This window comes from Conger conger, chromosome 2, assembly GCF_963514075.1.
Source record: "Conger conger chromosome 2, fConCon1.1, whole genome shotgun sequence".
Classification (NCBI taxonomy): domain Eukaryota; kingdom Metazoa; phylum Chordata; class Actinopteri; order Anguilliformes; family Congridae; genus Conger; species Conger conger.
In genome coordinates, this window is record NC_083761.1 from 51,454,356 (window position 1) to 51,476,111 (window position 21,756).

At 39.5% G+C, this 21,756-nt stretch overlaps 1 protein-coding gene across 1 annotated transcript; it reads right to left on the reverse strand.

Annotated features, from left to right (window-relative positions):
• Nucleotides 1-2,938: 2,938 nt before the first annotated feature.
• Nucleotides 2,939-18,073, reverse strand: LOC133122747 (testicular acid phosphatase homolog). Its single transcript, XM_061232895.1, has 12 exons — nucleotides 17,947-18,073; nucleotides 15,239-15,365; nucleotides 14,849-14,944; nucleotides 13,804-13,890; nucleotides 12,897-13,052; nucleotides 11,546-11,644; nucleotides 10,740-10,835; nucleotides 10,201-10,333; nucleotides 7,773-7,855; nucleotides 4,671-4,777; nucleotides 3,756-3,934; nucleotides 2,939-3,624 (listed from the first exon to the last, which is right to left on the reverse strand). The coding sequence occupies exons 2-12, from the start codon at nucleotides 15,326-15,328 to the stop codon at nucleotides 3,515-3,517; spliced, it is 1,236 nt and encodes a 411-aa protein (XP_061088879.1). The 5' UTR covers nucleotides 15,329-15,365; nucleotides 17,947-18,073; the 3' UTR covers nucleotides 2,939-3,514.
• Nucleotides 18,074-21,756: the final 3,683 nt, after the last annotated feature.

Sequence of the window (21,756 nt, forward strand, 5' to 3'; positions counted from 1 at the left end):
TATCACAAGCATTTGTATCATCCAGAAAATGCAAAATCAACAGCACGTTAGCACGCAACATGACAGGCGACGGTCGGAAAATATGGGCCCATGAGTTTAGCCACCGCATTTTTTGACTCAGTGGAAATAGGGTTAGTGTTGGGTAAACACTTACACTTTAAATACCCAAAACTAGTGAATGTTAGTTTGTTAGTAAGACGAACATATTAATGTGTTAATATAATTAGTACTGTACAAATTCTATATTAGTCGGGATTACTATATCAGTACTATCTACAAACATGAATTGAGAAAAAACAGGAAGTAAGAAAAGCAAGACTGAGAAGGAATTGTTGGAAACATCCGAATAGTGAATCACGCAGACAGGGAAGTGACTCAGGCTCAGAACAACATAAAGACACAGACATCACAGGGGAAGGTGAGTGCAATGAACTATGAATGTAAACCGAAAACCAGACAAGAATATGAAAAATAATAAATTAGCCAACTGGATCACATCTAACTTTACAACAAGCACTGAGGACTGCCGTGGCTGGAGTTCAAGTGAAACTAAATACTCACGGACAGAGAATTACATTCAAAACAAACAATGGAGTAGTTACAGAAATCAAACTGATTTTGCTACGGCTGCAACCAGGGTTGCTGCTGTATGAAACAGCCATCTTCTGTTGTACATTGTGTTGTACACTGTCTGCGGAATATGGCATCTTCCATTAAGAAAATGAAAAATGTAATACAAACCTGTTATTTTGGAGGCAGAATAAAACAGGAAGAGGGTTGTCAGGGTTTTGCAGTTCATGCACAAAATAGCAATCGGATTTAAATCAGGCTGACCGGAGAGTGACGCATCTGACTACGAAGTGTGAATGGACTGTGAATAAATCATAGATGTATACTATCTAGATACAAGTGACAGGAAATGAGAATGTGTAAATGGGGCCAAAGACAGCAGTTAGACTGGCTTCTGCTTTATTCTGGAATGGACCGACCAATAATCTCCAACATAGTGCCTGTAGGTGTAGGCCTATTAACTCATTTTTAAGGTATGGAATCCTATCAGCATGATAAATGCCAGCATGGGGTTCCCAGGCCACCCCTGTGGTCACTCTTTTACACCGGTGAACATTTAAATACAATCTCAAAATGGTTTATTATTCTGTATGCTCATAAATGCTTTTGCGTAATAAATGGCCTTTGAAATTGTAGGGATGTGTTTGACTTGTTGGCGGTTGGGTATTTGATCTTCAATCAGTGAACCTCAATCAATATATTTGCATATAAATTGTTAATATTGTAATTATTGCACTTATTTTTCTATCCTCTGCAACTGCTGCTGACAGATGGGGAGAGGGATGTTGACAGGGAGAGGTTGGAGAAGGGTGACTGGCAGGGGGAAGTTAGAACACATTTTTCAGGATAAAAGGTTGGTGTTATCATTTAGTATGCAATCTATAGTATTTTACACCTCATACAGAACCCATAATATAATTTAGTTTACATGTGTCCTTTTGGAGTCTCCAAATGCCTAGACATGGTTTAGAAAAAGCAAAACAGAATGTTCATTTTGGTGATATTGTCATCATATTTGAAATTGATTTGTCCGGTGTTTTTCCTGTGGTTCCATTGTGTTTATAAGCCCACCAGACACAGCCATGAGCATCTGTACCCACTCAAATACAAAAAAAATTCAGTGAGAAAAGAAGCTTTGTTCACTGTGTTTGAACATCTGTAACTTTGTTATAGTATTTACAGTAATTCTGGCTTTTGGAAAACAAAACCCCAAGTGTTACCTTTGAGAAGGGTTGAAGAGTAGTAACCATTTTATTTTGGGTATGTCACTGTCAAGCTTGTATTAAGAAAGAGGTGATCCTTAAGGGGTTAAAGACCTTGATTCTCTCTTCCTAATTCCTATGCCATGTAGTTCTTGTGCATGTGTTTCCCCCTGTAATGTCTTTAATGGGAATTGGAGTCTTCCCAATATAATCTCAGGCAGGGCTAAGCATAGCGTAGCAAGCGCAATGGCTAGTTCCTGGCATACCATGCAGTCTGTAAATATTTGGACAGATTGGCTACCTTGACTTGTAAAACTCTGGTCCTCATACTGGTAAACACCCATAACAGCCTCCAATGCCAATCAAAAGCCAATGAACAGTACAACACAAGTGTACTGTTGCAGTCTGTAGCATCTTAACTAACCAGCCATGGTGCTTAAAGGAGGGAGCAGGTTTTGTGTTGTCGTGTTGCTTTATAGGCACACTGAAAGACAACGCTTTGGATCAAGACTAGATACTGAAAGCTGTCTTATACCAGCACCAAGGAAATTACTTAACATACCTGACTAATCAGAAACACTTGTTAAGCTGTTTGGCCCAAAAAATATATGACACCCTGAAATGGGAAGACTATGTATATATTTTTAAGAAAACATTACATGGTGATGAAAATGAAATGCATAAAATACTTTTTCATAAAATATGAAAATCTGTGCTTTAACCCCATGTGTTTGATTAGAAAGCTAATATTTTGCAGTACAGAAAAACAAAAAATGTGTCACTCCCAAAATACAGACTGCATTGTACACCAAAGTTTATTAATACTAAATCAAGAAAACTCACACAAGTAGCCTATTCACCCTCTATGGCAGGGATCAGAAATTCATGGTCCTCGAGGTCAGCAACACTAATTACCCAGGGCTTAAATTTGAGGATTTAGAGTTGATTATCCCTGTTCTATGGTATATATATATTTCAGGGTTTCCCTGCATGTTCACACACAAATGTTAAGATGTTATCATAGATATCAAAGCATATTTGGGCTGAGTCACTGAAGCAAGAATCAGACTATGCAGTAGACAGTTAACATTTTAATCTTTCTACCTTGACTCATTCATGGAATTATACTGTAAATATACATTATAAAAGGAGTCACAGTGATTTTAAACAAAGACTAAGAAATCATTTTAGACTAAATTATGTTGATGAAGACTTGTGGTTATTGCTGTTACTGAGCGAAAAACTGCATTTGATTGATTTTTTGCAATTATATCACAAAGGTCAATGATCAATAAATAAATTGCCATGCATTTATATGAGCAGTTTACAGTGAAGAAATGTAGCATGTCTCATTCAAAGTCACTTAAAATTGATTAACAACTAAATAAGCATATTCAGATTAAAATGATTAAAATCTAATTTATCTACCAATTCATTTTGAAATTACCCTATTTAAAAAATTTGAACTAATTCTTCAGTCAGTGATATATTGAAAAACAACCAGTTAGATTCATATCAAGTAATGTTTCTGTGTTACCACAGCCAGGCAGGTTAAAACATAGGCACTGCAGGTACACCCACAAATAACTCACTCAGTTCTCTCCCATCTCATCTCATGTGAATCATCCACTTCATTCGCTTTACCAAGTTAGCATAGCCTTATCACAGCATTGCTATAAAATAGTAGCAATATTTTCACAAAACAACATTGCAGCAGCATTATAAAAAGTGTTTCTGTGGGGCTATTTTTCCACTGAGTGGTAATCCTGTCTCCTGTAAATAAAGGCTAATATACTTCCCAGCAGCGCCACAGCTAGGACACCCACAGCCACTGCAAGAGCCAAAATCACACCTGTGAACAAACAAAGGCCACTGAGTTAGTGTGCTTTGAATAAAATGATATCTGAATATTTAAAATTTGAGTTGTAATCAGTTCTCACTCATTGCTATTATTTCATCGCAGTAAAATAATATTGCTCTTACTGGATTGTGACCCGGCCTGTTTAAGTCCACACTCTGCATCCCAGTCCTGTGTGATGACATCACTCACAGCCTCAAAGAAGGTAGTTAATGGGCATGGGTTGGTAGGGCAGCCAGGCACAGGGGTTGGATAGGGGTCATGGTTCGAGTCATTTCGGTAAAATAAACCAATTGAGTTTGATCTGAAAAAACATCATGCGAAAATGCAAAACTGCACATTCCTGTAATTTCCCACATAAAATTAATGAAATTACATTCCAATAAAACATAATTATGGAATATCATTTTGCCTGAAATTATATACACTCAGTGAGCACTTTATTTATTAGTAGCCTATCTACTTAGAGGTTTGACGCATTGTGTGTTCAGAGGTGCTCTTCTCCATACCACTGTTGTAATGTGTTTATTTGCGTTACTGCCACCTTCCTGTCAGCTTTGACCAGTCTGCCCCTTCTCCTCATACTTCTCTCATTAACAACACGTTTTTGCCTGCAGAACTACTGCTTACTGGATGTTTTTTTGTTTTTCGCAACATTTTCACTCTAGAGACTGTTGTGCGTGAAAATCCCAGGAAATCAGCAGTTACAGAAATACTCAAACCAGCCTGTCTGGCACCAACAATCATGCCACAGTCAAAATCACTGAGATCAAATTTTTTTCTCTATTCTCATGATAGATGTGAACATTAACTGAAGCTCTTGACCTGTATCTGCATAATTTTATGCATTGCACTGCTGCCACACGATTAGCTGATTAGATAATCATGTTAATAAGTACATGTTCCTAATAAAGTGCTCAGTAAGTGTATAATTTTGTGTTCAAGGAGAATTTGTTAATGACTTTCAGGTTAATAAATGTTAATGTTAACATTAAAGTACTCAGCCATTATGAAGAACATCACAGGATGCATAAACAAACCCATCTTTCTCCTGGTAAAACTCAAAGAGTTGGCAGGAAGCGTAAGGAGGCAATCGTCCATTGTACACATTCAGGGCAGCCTGGAGAGTGATTAGTGTGGAGTCATGCTGGAGAGGGAGAGAGAAAGGAGGGGAAGGGGGTTTCAGCATTATGGCTGGCACAAGATTTATATTTATTCCTTACTGACTGCCAGAGGCAATGCTTACTAGTCAATATCTTCCATCTCACGCTAACGCAGGTCAATATACTAACAAAATCACCCATGGCCTAGGATGACATAAGCATCATCTTTCATCCTCCTGCTACGCAGCTGTAGTAGTATCTCATTATTGAATTAAAAACAATTGTTCACAATAGCTTGTCGCTGGTAGCCTTGGATCTCGGAGCACCGGGTCACGCCTTCCTTGGCTTCCAGCTACTTCTCCTGGGTGTTTTGCTTCACTCTCTTCACAGTTAAGATAGCCAGACTGACTAGTTTCCCAGGCATTGGAGTTTTCATCCAAAAGGAATATAACAGAACTTAGCACTTTTTTTTATTCATTTAAAAGAAACAACACTAAACACTTAAATTGTACTTCTTTCTAACTTCACATCACAGCCGCCATAGTAGGTTGTGTCACTCTTTCTTTTCCTTTTTCCAATGGTTGGTATTTATCTGTGTAATGCTCTACGTGTCCGCCAGAGGATGGACATGATTTCTGTCCCATGTGTCACCTCCTTTATTATGTCCCCTGATGGGGCTCTGAGGCAGGAGGCCCCCAACCCTAATTCTTTGCACACCTAGATTTGGGCAGTTTATCCCATTCTTCCTGGCAGATCCTCTCAAGATACGTCAGATTGGGTGTGAAGCATCTGTGAACTGTCATCTTTAGGTCTCTCCACAGATATTCTATGGGGTTTAAGTCTAAGTGTTGGCTAGGCCACTCAAGGACAGTCAGAGACTTGTCCCAAAGCCACTCTAGTGTTGTCTTTGCTGTATGCTTCGGGTCATTGTCATACTGAAAGGTAATTTGTGCCACCACTCTTATGCGGCTTTCACATGTTGACATAAAAAAGGTTATACCATGCATTAATGTGGAACAGGTGAGGACCACAGCTGCAAAAGCTACAGAACAAGGTGATAAACATCATGTAAGCACTGCTATGGTGATATGGTGGGTAGTTTTATTATTTTTGTAAAGAAATTGGTACTATACAAGCATGAATGGGAAGGGCTGGACCCATTGTCTTATTCATTTATAATACAGCATTAGCTATGCTTCTTGGCAGGCTTTTGCTCTCATGTCTAGATAGATTGGGCAATCATTCCGCTGATTCAATGGAATTCTCCATAGCCTCCAATGGGAACCATTCAGCCTAACCATGATAGGCAGACATTTTCTTGCTGGCACCAGTAGGCTACAAGGCCCTGCAGCTCTCCCTCAAGGCTGGTTTCAGACACCCCTTTAACCACCTCAGGCCACAGCAACCTGTGGATAGGCAGGATGGTGCCCATGAGCCTGTCTTACCAGACCCTTATCTTTGTCCTCCCAAGGCAAGATCACGTCCCAGGGACTCTCAGGAACACCTCAGTTACTGGGCAGCTCACACCACAGACCACTGTGCAATTTCTACTTTGACTGGTTTGGTGAAAATAACCATTCATCTGGGGAAAGCCCTGGCCCTAACGACACTAGTTAAACGCACTAATGGCTAAGAGCACTATCAAACCCATGCACCCCCTGTCCCAACGCAGGGGGTTCTGCTCAACCTATTTTCTCACAAAAAAGAAAGGTGGCAGGACAGTTTCTCGGATGGTGGGGGTACTGCTTTTGCCTACATATGCCTGGGTCATGGGTGACTTAGTTGGTGGGAGTTTCTCGCTCATCCAGGATTCATAGAACCAAAGTTACTTTTGTAACCTTTGTTTTAACACCTTGTCTTCCAGTCAAAACCCCTTTCACACATGGAACCGGCAACATTGATTGGTTGGTGCCAAACAGTTCAATTATTCAGGTTAGGTAGTTGTTTTCCCCATTCAAACATACCTGTCAGTCTCCTATATGGAAAATGTCCATGTTGACATAAATATGTTGACATAAATATTAATGTCATGTTAGTCTTTAAAGGAGTCAGATATTTTTCTAAACAATAGTATTGACAGCTATATAAATCCTACCAACACAACACAGTTGAAGAGAGATATATATATAATAACCATTACATGATTACAAAAAGCTACCATTAGATAAACAATGGAAGCATGGTTTATCAGCTAAGAATAAATAATATGGAGTTTTTTTTGTAAAATACAATGTATTCCACAGCATACAAGCACTCTGTGAGGCAATTATGTTAATGGTGGTCTTACAATAGACAAAGCCATGTCAAACAAGGACAGCAACACTGTTTGTTCCATTCTTAAAATAAATGTTCAAAATTCCCTGACAAAATCAAACAATGCAGCTCCAGTGTCTTCTGTGTGCAGTGTCTCATATTTGTGCAAGTATTGTTGAGAGGACAGATTCAGTAAGGTATTTATTAATTAAATTGTGCCAGAAACAAAAGGTCTTATGTAAGAGTGCCTGTTGTGTGCTTTATCCGGGAATGCTGCTGCTTTTGCTTACACTAGAGCCTTGGCAGACGATTTCTGTTAATCTTACTAGGTCCTGACTGGACAAATTAGAGAAATGACTTACACGGAAAATTGACTCTGGCTTCTATTCACACAAGACACTGAACATTTCTGGAATATTTACAGGTTAAGAAGCATGTGCGAAAGGGGCTTATAACCCCACATATGTGGTCATGGTATGTTAGCTAGTTCTGGAAATATATACGTATTACTACTCATGGATAACAGTCATCACAATGACCAAACGCAGAAAATCAAGAGAAAAAACTCACAACCACACTCTCATCCAATTGAGAGAGAGAGAGAGAGAGAGAGAGAGAGAGAGAGAGAGAGAGAGATGGTCATGGACACACAGCAAGAGAATAAGCACTGTCATGCCATTGCACAGACTGCTCTTGAAGGTCTCTCAGTTGTATTGGTGCTGGCGATACAAATATTAGCTGCCTCAAAGCCATTGACATTTGTAATATCATTGACGCTTAACTCACAGCTGAGTACATGATCAGTTTGAGTGGGCTCTCCTTCTTCATAGTGCTTGTGAAATTCCCCAGGATAGCATTCAGCAGCATCCCTATAATAAATAGAATATAGGAATTAATGAGCTCTGATGAAGGTAACAATTTACCACGGTGAATACCACACTATGCACTATGCGGCAGCCAAGGCTGAAGACTTGTGAACATCAAAAATCTAGATGAAATACAAGTGGAATCAGCCAAAATTTTACATAATCATTGAGGCTTGGTTTATACTAAACCTAAAGTCTGAAACCTTCTGAATTATAATCAAGTGGCAGGGAAGTAGTATTTGATTATTGCAAAAGGACATATAGCTTTATGATGCTTTCATTTTGGCTAAATTTGTAGCTAATAATGGGAGAAAATGCAAGTGAAGGGTGCAGGGAATTGTGGGAAAGGTGAATGAAAAAAGGTTTGAGTGTTAAAGTGATTCTTCAGATGGGAAGCTTCCAAAACAGAGCTTTTGATTCAGGGAGTGTCCAGGAGAGCCATATAAAAGTGACTGAGACACACAGAAATATGACACGCTAATGCACTGATAGGAATGCATGCAGTAATCTTACTTCAATCATTAGATTGTGTGTAATAGCTTCAGTACTTTTCTGTACTTCACTTCCAAATAATCCTTTTATAGTAGAGAAAACAGTGAGTGGACCTCGTTTGTGGTAAAAAGGTGCTCTTTGGAACAAGGGTGATGAGAATGATCAGATAAGGATGGTGACCAAGGCACTCTATTCTATGGCTAGAATAGCTTATACAAATTATTTTTATGTTCTATTTATGTTAATGAATCTCAGCGTCATGTGTCTACATATAAACCTGACTATGCCTCACCTCTTCTTATTCACCCCGATGAAGGCCCGTGTGCCACAAAGCATCGGTGCATGTTTTTAAATTCTTGCCTATGCTTTAGCCATAGCACACAATGTCACTGAGGTGGAAGAAGTTGCACACCTTGCATGCTTGTACCAGAGGACAAACCAGCATATTGTACATGCCAGCACACCGTCTACTAAGCTATTATTAATGAGAAATGGCCTGTTATGACAACCCTTTCCTCAAGGTTGTGTTTTCTAGCCTTGCAGAAGTGAAAGTCATGTTTCATAGGTTCTCCTACACCTTCAGCTGACAGTTCACACTGTGAAATTCCCAAATAATATTTGAATTAATATGAAAACTGACACTGTGCTGCTATACAAATCTACTGTCATAATACCACTAACAATACAATACAATACATTCGGTTTCTTCACTTAACATTAAGCATCCCCAAAATTAATGCATGGACTGAAATGGCCCCTTACCAGCAAAAGAAAAGAAAAAATACAGCCCACATTATACCTAAGGTATAGTTAATTACCTCTTTGTCTACACCTCAAACCCTTGTGAGTGGGCCCACAGAATCATATCAGTTTCATTAACACACTTACCTACACACTGGAGACTTATTAACACACCCATCAGCCATGCAGTAATGAATTTTCCTACTGAACAAACTAATTAGCTGTAATGCACACACCCTCATAGTAGACAATCCCGGCAAAGGGCTGGCATGCTGGCTGGTCTACGCATTAACCCTTACAGAGTGATTGCGCTAACTGTTTCAGCCTGGCTGCGTCTACTACACAGTAAAATAATTTTTCGGGTTCAGTTGGTGTTTCCATCTCATTTGCATAATGTATTCTCCCACCAATCAGGTAGTATTTTTCCTTAACAACTGGCTTTCTGACTGTGAAAATGAGCCATTAAATATGAACGAAAATTGTGGCCATCAACGATTTCCCCACTCGATATCTGATTGGCATCTATAAGACATAAAGGTAATCAGGGTACACTGACATCACATTTGGGCCTGGGCCAGTGTGGACCGGATAAATAATTTTATAGGCAGCAGAACATGCTTTTTAAATGTTGAAATAATGCAATGGATTAAATTGTTTCACTATATAGTCGGCATACAAACACATTTACAGCTAAAAGAAAATTGATCTAGAGTGTAATTACCCTTTAGTGACTGCACTCCTGGTCACACTGGACCCTTTAAAGGGAGATTTAGCATAAATCATGTGATCTATCCGAGGAGGGGGGGGGGGCTAATTAGCCCCTCCATTATATTCAGGCACACTAAAGTAAGTGTTGAGGATCATGAATTACTACAAACGAGGCCTGATATTTCCTCTCCATTTGTTCATGTTAGATGCAAAAAAAAGAAAGAAAAAGAAAAACAATTTTGTTTTGTTTTGCCCATAGTCGCAGTAAACTCGGTGGTTGTCCGTATCAATGCATCCTTACAATACGATGCAATGCATTCATGTTCACTTTTCACACCCTGTCTTTCATCCCTGACAGCAACATTTGAGTGTTTGAGCTCCTGTCGAGCACCGCTACGAGAACTCACCTCCCGCCAGTCTGGCCTTGTCTTTGCGCTTGTGAGTGAAGACACTGTACATGACCTCAAAGGATGCGATTTCCTCCAGAGTGTTAAACACTCGCGGGGTCGCCCAGGATGGGACTGTCAGGTTGTGAATTCTCTATTAAATAGAACAGACATTCCCACACACATTTGTCATTATCATGACATCATAACCATAAGATAAACATTATTAGAATGATTACAATGAGAATTCAGAGCGACAAATACACCTTCCTGATTAATTTAGTCATAGTAATGCTATAAGCTAAACACTTTTGCTCCGATTGAAACTAATTCTTACCAAAAATGAGTTGAAATATTTGCATTATTTATGATAGTGATTATGGCACAGATACCATGATAGTATGCAGGCTATAGTATATAGATACATCACTATTATTGCAGAGAAAGCTAGTACCAGAAAGTGAAGCTGTCTGTTTTAATGAGTTTTGAAACTCAGCATCTCAATGACTTTTAAACTGAATGACAGCGGCTAGCATTGTTCAGCATCCTGTTGTTGGTACCTGACAGTAGAGGGTGTCATAGATCCTCCAAACTTTCCTCACTGCCAGCCTGTCCACCGGGTAGCCAGTGTGGTTTGACAATTCTTGAATGAATCCCTGTTGTTGTTTTCGGACATGGTATGAAAGAGAGAACATGAACATGTGTTAAAAGGTGAGTAATCTGCTGTTGCAAGAGAGCATACGTTTCAATGGTTTCTGAGAGTGAGAGAGCAGAGTGAGGGACTGAGGCTAAAGAGTTCCATTGCTAATAGCAGTGTAGTCATCCAATCATATTGCAATTCTTCAGTTCCTCCACCAGAGGGAGGGTTAGCTCTACTCTTTGGAAGCATCTGGAACAGACCTCACTAATTCAATCACTGATTTAATGGGATTCATGATAGTCTGTTTAATTAAAGGCTGTTCAATTTAATTTGGTCACTAATTTAATCCCTTGCTTAATTTTCATATATGAACAGTGAAAGAATTCATTGGAGATTTGAGAAACTATGCAAGATGCAGATTCAGACAGACTGACTAAACAACAGGCTGACAAAGGACCCAAGACATAAAAAATGATACAATTCTTCTTCTTTATATTATCCTTATTATTATTATTATTATTATTATTATTATTATTATTATTATTATTATTATTATTATTATTGGTGTTGTTGTTTTAAATTGTTGTTGTTGCTGTTTTACCCTTTTATCCTTATACTTTTTTTCATTATATAAATGTCTATATTCTGTCTAATGGCAGTGTTATTTATTTCTTCTTATTAATGTAATAAATAATAAATATTGTAAATCATGCATTTTATTCTAACCTTATAGTTCCTGAGGACTCTCTGGTAGTCTTCACTTCGAAAGGTTTCGGCCATCAAATCTCTGAACCTGGGGCAGTGCTTAAAGGGTGTCTTCAGTAACTGAAAGTTTTAAAAAACAGTGTCATTTCACATCATAGCATTGGGTTCACACTTTGAAGATGGCTTGGTTATCATACTGACAAAAATATAGTATTCACAAATGTTTAATGTACTTAGTGCATGGAAATAAAAAAATATATGAAGCAATACTTCACAAAGTATAGGAAAACACATTATTTTGGCTTCTCAGTAGTTTCTGATTTGACAGGTGTATTCAATTGATCCTGTAGGTAAAATAAATATTTCAGTACTGAGCTTTTGATTGCCTTGATTAAGTCTGTTATTACTGTTAACTGTACTTTAGCCTCATATTCATTGTTTCATTTCAAATCCAATGTGCTGAGTACAGAGTCAAAAGAATAGAAGAAATTGTCCAAATACTTATGGACCTCACTTTATATGGCAATACTCAGCGCTCCTTTCCTTTTTCTGGTAGAATCTATATAATGGCGTAATGTACGTACTATACATATGTGGTATTAAATAAGAATAACAGTTATTTCACAGTTATGATAATATTTTATATTTGAAAAAATATTTGATATGGCTATCTTATTTTATGCCGATAGTATTTCCCCCATGAGAAATATAAGCCCTTAACAAAGAACCTAGCTCATACAGAATGTAATCCTATTGATACTATAAGTATATAGATTAATCAATTTTATGTCTGATAGATAGTCTATATTATGCCAGTGGCAACAGAAAATAAAACTTGGACATAATGTCACTCTACTGGCGTGTAGTAAAACTGTCACAAACGGTTAGGGGGATATCATGAAATGACACAATTACTATGAGGTGAAATCTATCTTTTATGTGGGCTGAATCTTTACAGTAAGTCCTTCTCTAAGAGGTACAGACCAATGGATAATATTTATCATATGGAGAGCGTTGCTTCGTAATTTATTCCAGGGCAAATTAGTCATTCACTGCCATATTCAATCTATTCATAATCGCAGTCACTCTCATGATAACATGGAATGTACGTTAGTAGACGGAGACAACGGAAATATGGCCAGAGTCTTCCTTTAGGGCCAATCTTCTGTGTAGAGTTGAGGTACAGTCACCTTCGCTATCTCCCTGCTACCTTCTAAATTCAATCAAAACTGCTGTATAGGCATGACCAGGGACACTCCTGCCAGAGGTAACACAGTTATCATGCTACTGGGGCTTATCGGACATTCTGACAGGAGGCCACAATGTGACAGTGGCAATTACTGCAGCGACAGTGTCACCACCATCCCCTCACCTTGTCCTGGGACCTGGGGACAGTGTGTACTGGGACCGGACGCCACAGTAGTTGGGGCTGGATGGGAGGAGGACGAACATTCGGGGGAAACAGCCCAGCCAGATTGGCTTCAGCGCTCATAAGCGTGCGGTCGTAGTCGGTGCTGCGCACATACACCTTGGGGAGGGGGGAGACAGTTACATAGAGGTTATGTCTCACTGCATGCCTGGACATGACCTGGCTCCCATCTCAAGCAGATGGTATACCTGTCATATGCAGTAACTGCCTGTCTGCTCGCGGTTAATTACCTGGACAGCCTGTCTGCTTGCGGCTGATTACCTGGACTTTGTTGGTCAAGATTTAAATGGCGGATTCCACGGGAATGTGCAGATTGCGCTTGTTGTCATTGCGGAAAGTGCTGAGCGAGGAGAAATGTGTGTGAGGGGTAAGACCGGGAAGGGAGGGGGAGAGGGGAAGGATGAGGTAAAAAGTGGGAAAAGGGAGAAGAGGGAGAGAGGGGAGAAACCACCGGTAGAGGTGCATGAGTGACAGAAGGGTTATGCAGGCAAATGAAGAAGGAGACAGAGACAGAGCGTCAGCAATAGTGGGATGGAGAGAATTATAATTATGGTAGTAATTACACGTTGCTTCGGAGAGTGAGAATGGAGAGGACAGAAACAGTAGGGGGAATCTGAGCTGTGTAATTACACCACAGATACCTAGTGGGACACAGAGAGCCAAGGAATAGTGTCATCCTACACAGGTCCTGCAACATATAGTTATTATACACCAATCGCTTTTACAAACACAATACTCACACATACGTATACACACATGCATGCCTCTACATATACACACACAACCACAATGTAGCCACACTGTACATACGTATACTGCATATTAATGCAGTCATAAAGAACCAAATTACCTCTTTACTGTTGTAGTCTGCACTGAGGAATCTTTCATAGCGTCTCCTCAGAAAACTTCCTAACTCATATTGCTGTCTCATCCCCAACTGAGGAAAGAAGGAATTAGATTTAAAAAAAGGTTAAAAACGTGATGCACTAAAAAAAAACAAATATCAACATGCAAAAATGTATATATTTTCAAAGAGAATTTCATTGATTCTGCTGCACCCCCTTCACACTTTAACATTTCGCTCTCCACTGCTTTCAGGTTCACAGTAGATATTCCATAGTAAACATGAGACATCATATCCCTACTGTTTTTCATGAGGGACAACTCTTTCAATAAAACATTAACTTCCATTTTAAGGTCATTAACTTGTACCAGTATAGTAAAGACACAATGCACACAAGGCAGCAAAAATGTACAGTACTGTGCAGAAGTCTTAGGCACCCTTATTATATATATGAGCATTATTTTATGTGTGTTAGTATAAAAGAACACATTTGAGATTTTCAAATATTCATTTTACAGAGAAATTTTTGTATCTAATTTTTAAAAGTAACATATTACTGTAAGCAATTGACTACTTTTTACATAAAAACTTGATCAAGGCTGTCTGAGATCAGAAGCAAGGAGCCAACAAAAGTCTGCAGAAGAACTTTGGCAAGTTCTCCAACATGCTTGGAACAACCTCCCTGCTGATTGTCTTATAGAACGGCAGGACAGCATTGGCCATCTCAGAGAAGTGGTCACAAAAAATATTGATTTGATTCAGTTTTTAACTATTCTGCCAAATTACTAAAATGTAATGTAAAATGTATAGTACGTTAATTTAGGACCTTTCATTTAATCATTTTTGAAAGAATCTTATATGTACAGAATGTTATACAGGTGCCTAAGACTTTTGCACAGTACTGTATATTTCAAAAAGATCCATCTCCAGATGTCAACTACTTTGAAAAAATCTGACATTGCGCAAATGTTTGGTATGGAGTACATAGAAATTAAGGTCAAGGCAGAAGAAAGGCAAGTGAACAGTACAGTAAAGATCTGCAGTATTGTACCTCAGTCAGCTGTCCAAAGCCTTGACCCCACACTTCTTCTTTGTGAGGATCATTTGGAAAAGACTCTATGGGGGATCGATCGCCATGCCTAAACACCTACAGTCACATCACAAGACAAAATGGCAGTAATATATCATAGTAAAGCAAGCATGTAAATCTACTGCAGAAATATATGCCATGTTGTGCACGCACACACATACACACACGCATAACATACGGTGCACACAACAGACGCATGCTGTGCTCTTAAAATGAGCATGGTGTTACCAAACACCCTGAAAGTCAAATAGCATAAACAGCAGATGAACACCATCCACACATTCACACACACAATAACAGCGCAGCAGTTTAGAATTCAGCTCAGTCAGATATGATAGTCAGAAAACATACAGCCACAACAAATTTTAGGACACGTGGCTCTTCTGATGAACAGCAGGAGAGGATCAGAAGAAATCCCAGATACTTCAGTGGTGCCAACATCTTAGTCTTCCTGTATACTGTTACAGCTGGTCTAACACTGCAATGAAGGAGAGAAAAATTGTCTCTATAATTTAAAGGAATACGAAAGTAACCCATACCACTTACTCGCATTTCCTAGATAAAATATATTCTTCTTTAAGTTTAAGTTTTAAATTGTTTTTTTTTTGTTCCACAAACATTTAGTGTTAACCATAGTAGGTCAATAAAATATAGAATCATGTAATAATCTGACTTTTTGATACAGTATAGTTTTTCTCTACTCATTGCTTTCCTAAAAATTGAAATGGCATTTTGAATTGAAATTATTCTTACGTTAACAATTATCTTGAGAAAATAATTGTCAGTATTATGCAGAAAAGCACTCCATTGTATTCCTAAAACAATTGTAATTGTAAAAACTGTCATTAAAAACTCCCGTAGTTACCTGTCTGCCGTCTGCTCAGTACCTAAAACTCCATTTGTCCAATTCTGTTCCAGTCTGTACCTGCTCCGCTACTTCATCTCTTCACTTTTATCGACTTGTTTGTTAAAGTGAATTGACTGTGGGCTTATTTACAGCCTCTGTGAGTTGGAACATACACGCAAACCAAAACTCAAAATGATGCACCACGCATTTATAAACCACTTACCTGAAGTTCCCGCCTTTTCTTCGTGAGTATACCATAAATACCCATTATATTCTCATATGTCATTCGTTGAGGTTTTGTGAATAATGATTTGTCACACTGTAGATTTGTTTCTTGTGTTCATAAAGAACAGCTAGTCTGATGTTTGCATCAACTAACAAACTAATTGAGGTAAAAAAAGCAATGAACAGGGTATGTTTAAAAGAACAACATATAATTGTGAGGACTTAAATTATGTCAGCTATAGTTGCTAGTTTTTGTCTGTCAATAGCTGTTTTTTATCTCCATATTTGGACAACTTGTTTCGATGTAAATGGTTGCTGATTTGTGTAGTTTTATTATTGTACCGGATTATTGTAATTATTGCTAATATAAAGCTGTACCTAAACTATAAGTTTAGATATGAATGCCTGTCTAGGCTATAGCCAAGTTAAAAGTTAAGGTTTCTGCAAATGCAAACAGGAAGGCTTGGGCCTATATGTAATGTTCTGACATACAGTAGTTAGGAAAGTTTGTTCAGTAAGCTATTAGGGCCATTCTTCAATAATGTGGCTTAACACTGTTAGATATCATAGATAGATGACACAAAAATAACACAAATTCCAAACTTATGTAATTTAGGTGAGTTTACATAGTTTTATTTTTGTGAGTATAACTGATTAACAAGTAACCTATTTTCTTATTACTGATATGTGGCTAAGTATGCAATTTGCACTCACTGAGCACTTTATTAGGAATCTGTACACCTACTAATGCATGCGATTATCTCATCCTTCAATTGTGTGGCCGCAGTGTAATGCATACAACCATGTAGATACAGGTCAGGAGCTTCAGTTAATGTTCACATCAACCATCAGAATTGGGAAAAGAATGTGATCTAAGTGACTTTGACCATGCCATGGGATGATTATTGGTGGCAGACAGGGTGGCTGGAGAAACTGCTGATCTCCTGGGATTTTCATGCATAAGAGTCTCTAGAGTTTGCAGAGAATTGTGTTCTCTAAAAAAAAACATCCAGAGAGCAGCAGTTCTGCAGGCAAAAACACCTTGTTAATGAGAGAGGTCTGAGGAGAATGGCCAGACTGGTCGAAGCTGACAGGAAGGTGACATCTCTGAACACACAATGCGTCAAACCTCTAAGTTGATAGGCTACAGCTGCAGGAGACTTAATAAGTCTAAAAAATAAGTCTAATAAATACCTAATCAATCGCTCACTGAGTGTATATGTTATAATAGTCCGCCGTTATTCTCAAAGCATTTGATGATTCATAAAAGATTTGCATTAGTGACACTAGTTGTCTTACCTAGCTGAAAAAAAGAAAAAGAATCTGACAAAAAATGCTGCTTTAACCCAACAGAATTTATGTAATCTGTGCATTGCATATGTAACATCTATTCTGAAGCGACGCAGACATTTTATCAGTATTATCCATTACCTCTGCCTCTACTGGCCTTCTGCTCCTCACATTATTTCCTGCACTGTAGGTCCCCCTACAGGCCTGTTCTGTCTTCATAAAAGGTGTTGAGGTGAGGTTAATAATAGATGCGTGGATTAATTAATGAATATGGGAACAAAAATAAACCTACATGGTTTATTTTTGGCTTATTCAGGCTAAAAAATACCTTATCTGTGCAATTGCCATGTCCATCCACTCAAGATCATGGTTAATCAATTAATATTGAAACAATATGCCCAGAGCCACAGAGCAGAAGAGCAATGCGGGGAAGGGAGACAGGAATAGAGAGATAAGGAAAAAGAGTGGGAGAGCCTAATAATGACAGAGAACACGGATAGACAGAGGAAAGATAAATCAGAAATTAGGGGATGAAGAAGAAAATCTGTGGACACAGAGATGATGGTTCATACGCGCATATGCCGAGTGGACACCACAGTACACAACACTATACTGGGAGAGAAAGAGGGAGGTAGGGAGGGAGGGAGGATGAATGCAGCAGTTTTGAAAGAGCGCTTGGCTCAGTTCAAATAGTTACCATGGTTTCAGGACGGTTTCCTTGGAGACGCAAGCAGCCAATAAAATAAATTTGAACCGAATCTTTGCAGGGAGACAGAGTGGGACAGAATGAGAGGAAGAGGCGGAGCTACAGATACATAGAGTGACTGAACATTACAGAACATTAACACTGCACAAGGGTGGGGTGTGGATAGGAGGAGGCGGAATGAGAGATCGGGGGTTGGTGGGAGAGGGAAACAGAGAGGCTGGTGCAGAGAGAGGGAGAAACATACTGAGGAAGAGAGCAGCGAGAGGGCTATTTTAGGCTGCAGGTTGTCATGGAAACAGCAACCACACTACAGAAGGGAGAAGCTAAGAGCACATGGACACATTTGCAGAATTAATAGAATACCTATCTTAACGTTATCAAATCACTGTGACCTAATTGATTAATTTTTACAAGCCCTCTCTGTCAGTCTTGGCAACTGTAATCTATTAGTGTTTAGTCAGTGTGTTATCCGCCATCATCCATTTTCTTCAGAGCGATGTCAATGGCTAATAGGCTGCAGTGTATGTTCAGTAAGCCGGCCTGTGCGTTTCAATTAACACCAATACTCCACTTCCTCTTTCTCCCGGTTTGCTCTCTGAAGGACAGAGGTATTCCCACATTTCTCGGTCACCATGGCAACGCTGCAGCAAGAAAGAGAGGGTGCGAGGGGGAGGGGGAGGGGACGCGGGCCGAGGGATGTGTGCACAATGCTAATGCTACTTCACTGATCATCGATTGTGTATTTATTTTCATTCCGCCTCGCTCTGTCCTCCATGTATCCCTGAATTCAGTCCGTACGGCAGTCACTTCATCCGTTACCTCTGCCATTCCTTCCCTCACAACACAGATTGACAGTTCAAGCTTAATGGTGTGTCCACAGCCATTTGTTCATCAGTGTGTTCTGGAAAAATATTATACTTCTGACCGCCATTTATTATGCATTTAGGCAGACACACTATACGGCACGGATGGTGCAGTGGGTAGCACTGCCGCCTCACAGCAAGGAGGTCCTGGGTTCGAATCCCCATCGGCCGGGGCCTCTCTGTGCGGAGTTTGCATGTTCTCCCCGTGTCTGCGTGGGTTTCCTCTGGGTACTCCGGTTTCCTCCCACAGTCCAAAGACATGCAGGTTAGGCCGATTGGAGAGTCTAAATTGCCCGTAGGCATGAGTGTGTGAGTGAATGGTGCGTGTGCCCTGCGATGGACTGGCGACCTGTCCAGGGTGTATTCCTGCCTTTCGCCCAATGTATGCTGGGATAGGCTCCAGCCCCCCTGCGACCCTGATCAGGATAAGCGGGTTCAGATAATGGATGGATGGATGGATGGACTATACAATATGGGAATATGGGTATATATGGGAATATATCCTAATGAGAAGCTCATTGTGAAAACTCATAAAACACAGTTGATAGGACTCTACCTACTGTTGGTTTGACAAATAAAAGTGCTCATTACTGAGACAAACACAATCATGAAAATTGAAGAGCTGTGAGCTTCCCCGGGGGAGGTGGATCTCTGATCTGAAAAGCCTGAAGGGAAAAAAAGCGCAAGGGTGTCAAGAGCACAAAACTTGAAAAAAACCCAATATAAGAACACACTGCAGGAAAAATTAATGAAGAGGTCATTCAGCTGTTGCCTAATTATTAGTCTACTGTGTTTGTATCACTGTGCTATATCTTTATAATTCGGACCCTCACAGAAAAACAATTCAAAGACTCCATATTTCACGACTGCAGCTAGTCAGACTGATGTTATGTTGAATTTAAATATCTGTCACGTATTGTGTACCTGCCAGCAGGTTTCCATGTAGGCTATGTGCATAATGTGTCAAATGTTTTTATTTTGGTATGCATGTATGCATATCAGTTTATGTGTGTGTGTGTGTGTGTGTGTGTGTTGGTACATGCATGTGTGTGCATGAGTGTGTTGGCTTATGTTTGTAAGAGCACATGTACACAGCTATGTTTGTGTGTGTGTGTTGGTACATGCATGTGTGTGCATGAGTGTGTTGGCTCTCGTTTGTATGTGCACATGTATACAGCTCTGTGTGTGTGTGTGTGTGTGCATGCTCATGTTGGCTCATGTTTGTATGTGCACATGTATACAGCTGTGTGTGTGTGTGTGTCTGCATGCTCATGTTGGCTCATGTTTGTATGTGCACATGTATACAGCTGTGTGTGTGTGTATGTGTGCATGTGCGCATTGGCTCATATTTGTATGTGCACATGTACACAGCTATGTGTGTGTGTGTATCTTGCATTCTGTGCATCACTTCTCCCCCTCATGCTCCCTGGTTTTTAATCAATAACTCATCTGTTGACGTCGATTCTTCTCTTCCCCACAGGAAAACAAATGTCCTTCTTAGGAATAGAGAGGGAAAGGGATATGGGGTATAAAGGTAAAAAAGGATATTAAGGTTCCTAAAAACACACAGGACAAACTTGTTTGGGACTCCCAGATGGACGCAGCACTGGTCCGCAGCAGACCAAAGGGGTCAGTCGGAACAAAAATGTGGACCAGAGGGAGGACAGAAGAAGCCTACTCAAGAGTGTTACTGAAGGGCTGGTTAACCCCCATCTCCAAGGTTATACTTAATAACTGTACTACTGCAGAGAGAGGGGGAGGGGGACATTCCCACACATTAGCATGAAGCGAGACTGGGAGATTGATAAGAGGCATCAGGAACACTGACTGAGAGACAGGAAACGACAGAGCACTGGCTCACAGAGAGACAAGAAAATGAATGTGGCAGAGACAATGCAAGTGAGGCCCTGATGGAGTACGAAAGGGAAAATGAGAAAACGTTCCAAATCATCAAACTGCAAGAATTGACCTTTTCAAGTAGGAAAAAAATCTTCAATTTTGAAAATGACTTTGTACAACCGACTTCCACGTCTCCTAATTTTACGTCTTCTTTTACCTTCTTTTTACTTTCCTCAGTCCACTTCAGCCACCGTTTACACTCCACAACCTCAGAAAAGCATTGTGCTGCCGTCAATAACATTTCAATATTTCTTTGTTACATCAAATTATTTTATTAATTAGATTTAACGCCTTCTAGATTGGTTATTTTCCTCGACACATCGCCTGTTCTCTACAGATCCAAATGAAAACTAGTTCCTACTACCACCTTTAATTTCTTAAAGGTGACTACAGCCCAACGGATGGAGGGTGTGAGATCATCTTTACCAAAATCTTGAAGGCAAGTTTCCCACATTTTATCTTAACTTATGTACATCTTAAAGACACTGCAGTCAAAATCATGATTTTAAAATGCTTATTGTATGTCCAAAGAATAAAAGGTTACTTACACATTGCTTTATTTTCCCAAAAACTATACAATACTCGACATTGACGTCCCAAATGTTTAGAATTTGCATTGACCAATGTACTAAGCACTCATCCAGTATGAATATTTATGTAGTGTGCTCTACCAAGTTCAAAGCCATGACCAAATTCTCAAATACATATTGTGTGGATTTTTAGGGTCTGCTGCTAACATTAGCTAACTCAATCACTCAATCAATCAACCAATTTTTATTTGTATATCAAGGGGGCTTTGTCACAAAGCAGCTTTACAGAGAACCGGCCCCCAAGAGTACGCCTAGGGCAACAGTGGCAAGGAAAAACTCCCTGGTTAACTGGAAGAATCCTTGAGCAGAACCTGACTCAGTGGGGGAACCCATCTGGTTGACACTGGTTTGTAGTAAAAATGGTTGTAAATATAAACAGATGAATTATAGTCCATAAATGTCCAATCCAAATTAATTGAGTACAAGATCACATGGAGGGATGGCAGGAA

What these genes read in the sequence shown, in the direction of transcription:
- LOC133122747 (XM_061232895.1), bottom strand. Translation starts at nt 15,328, where the DNA reads ATGTTGGCACCACTGAAGTATCTGGGATTTCTTCTGATCCTCTCCTGC. An exon ending in CAAGGCCAGACTGGCGGGAG is followed by an intron (nt 7,856 to 10,200) that starts GTGAGTTCTCGT and finishes TATTTATTATAG; the next exon opens with GGATGCTGCTGAATGCTATC. An exon ending in AACTGATCATGTACTCAGCT is followed by an intron (nt 4,778 to 7,772) that starts GTGAGTTAAGCG and finishes CTCCCTCTCCAG; the next exon opens with CATGACTCCACACTAATCAC.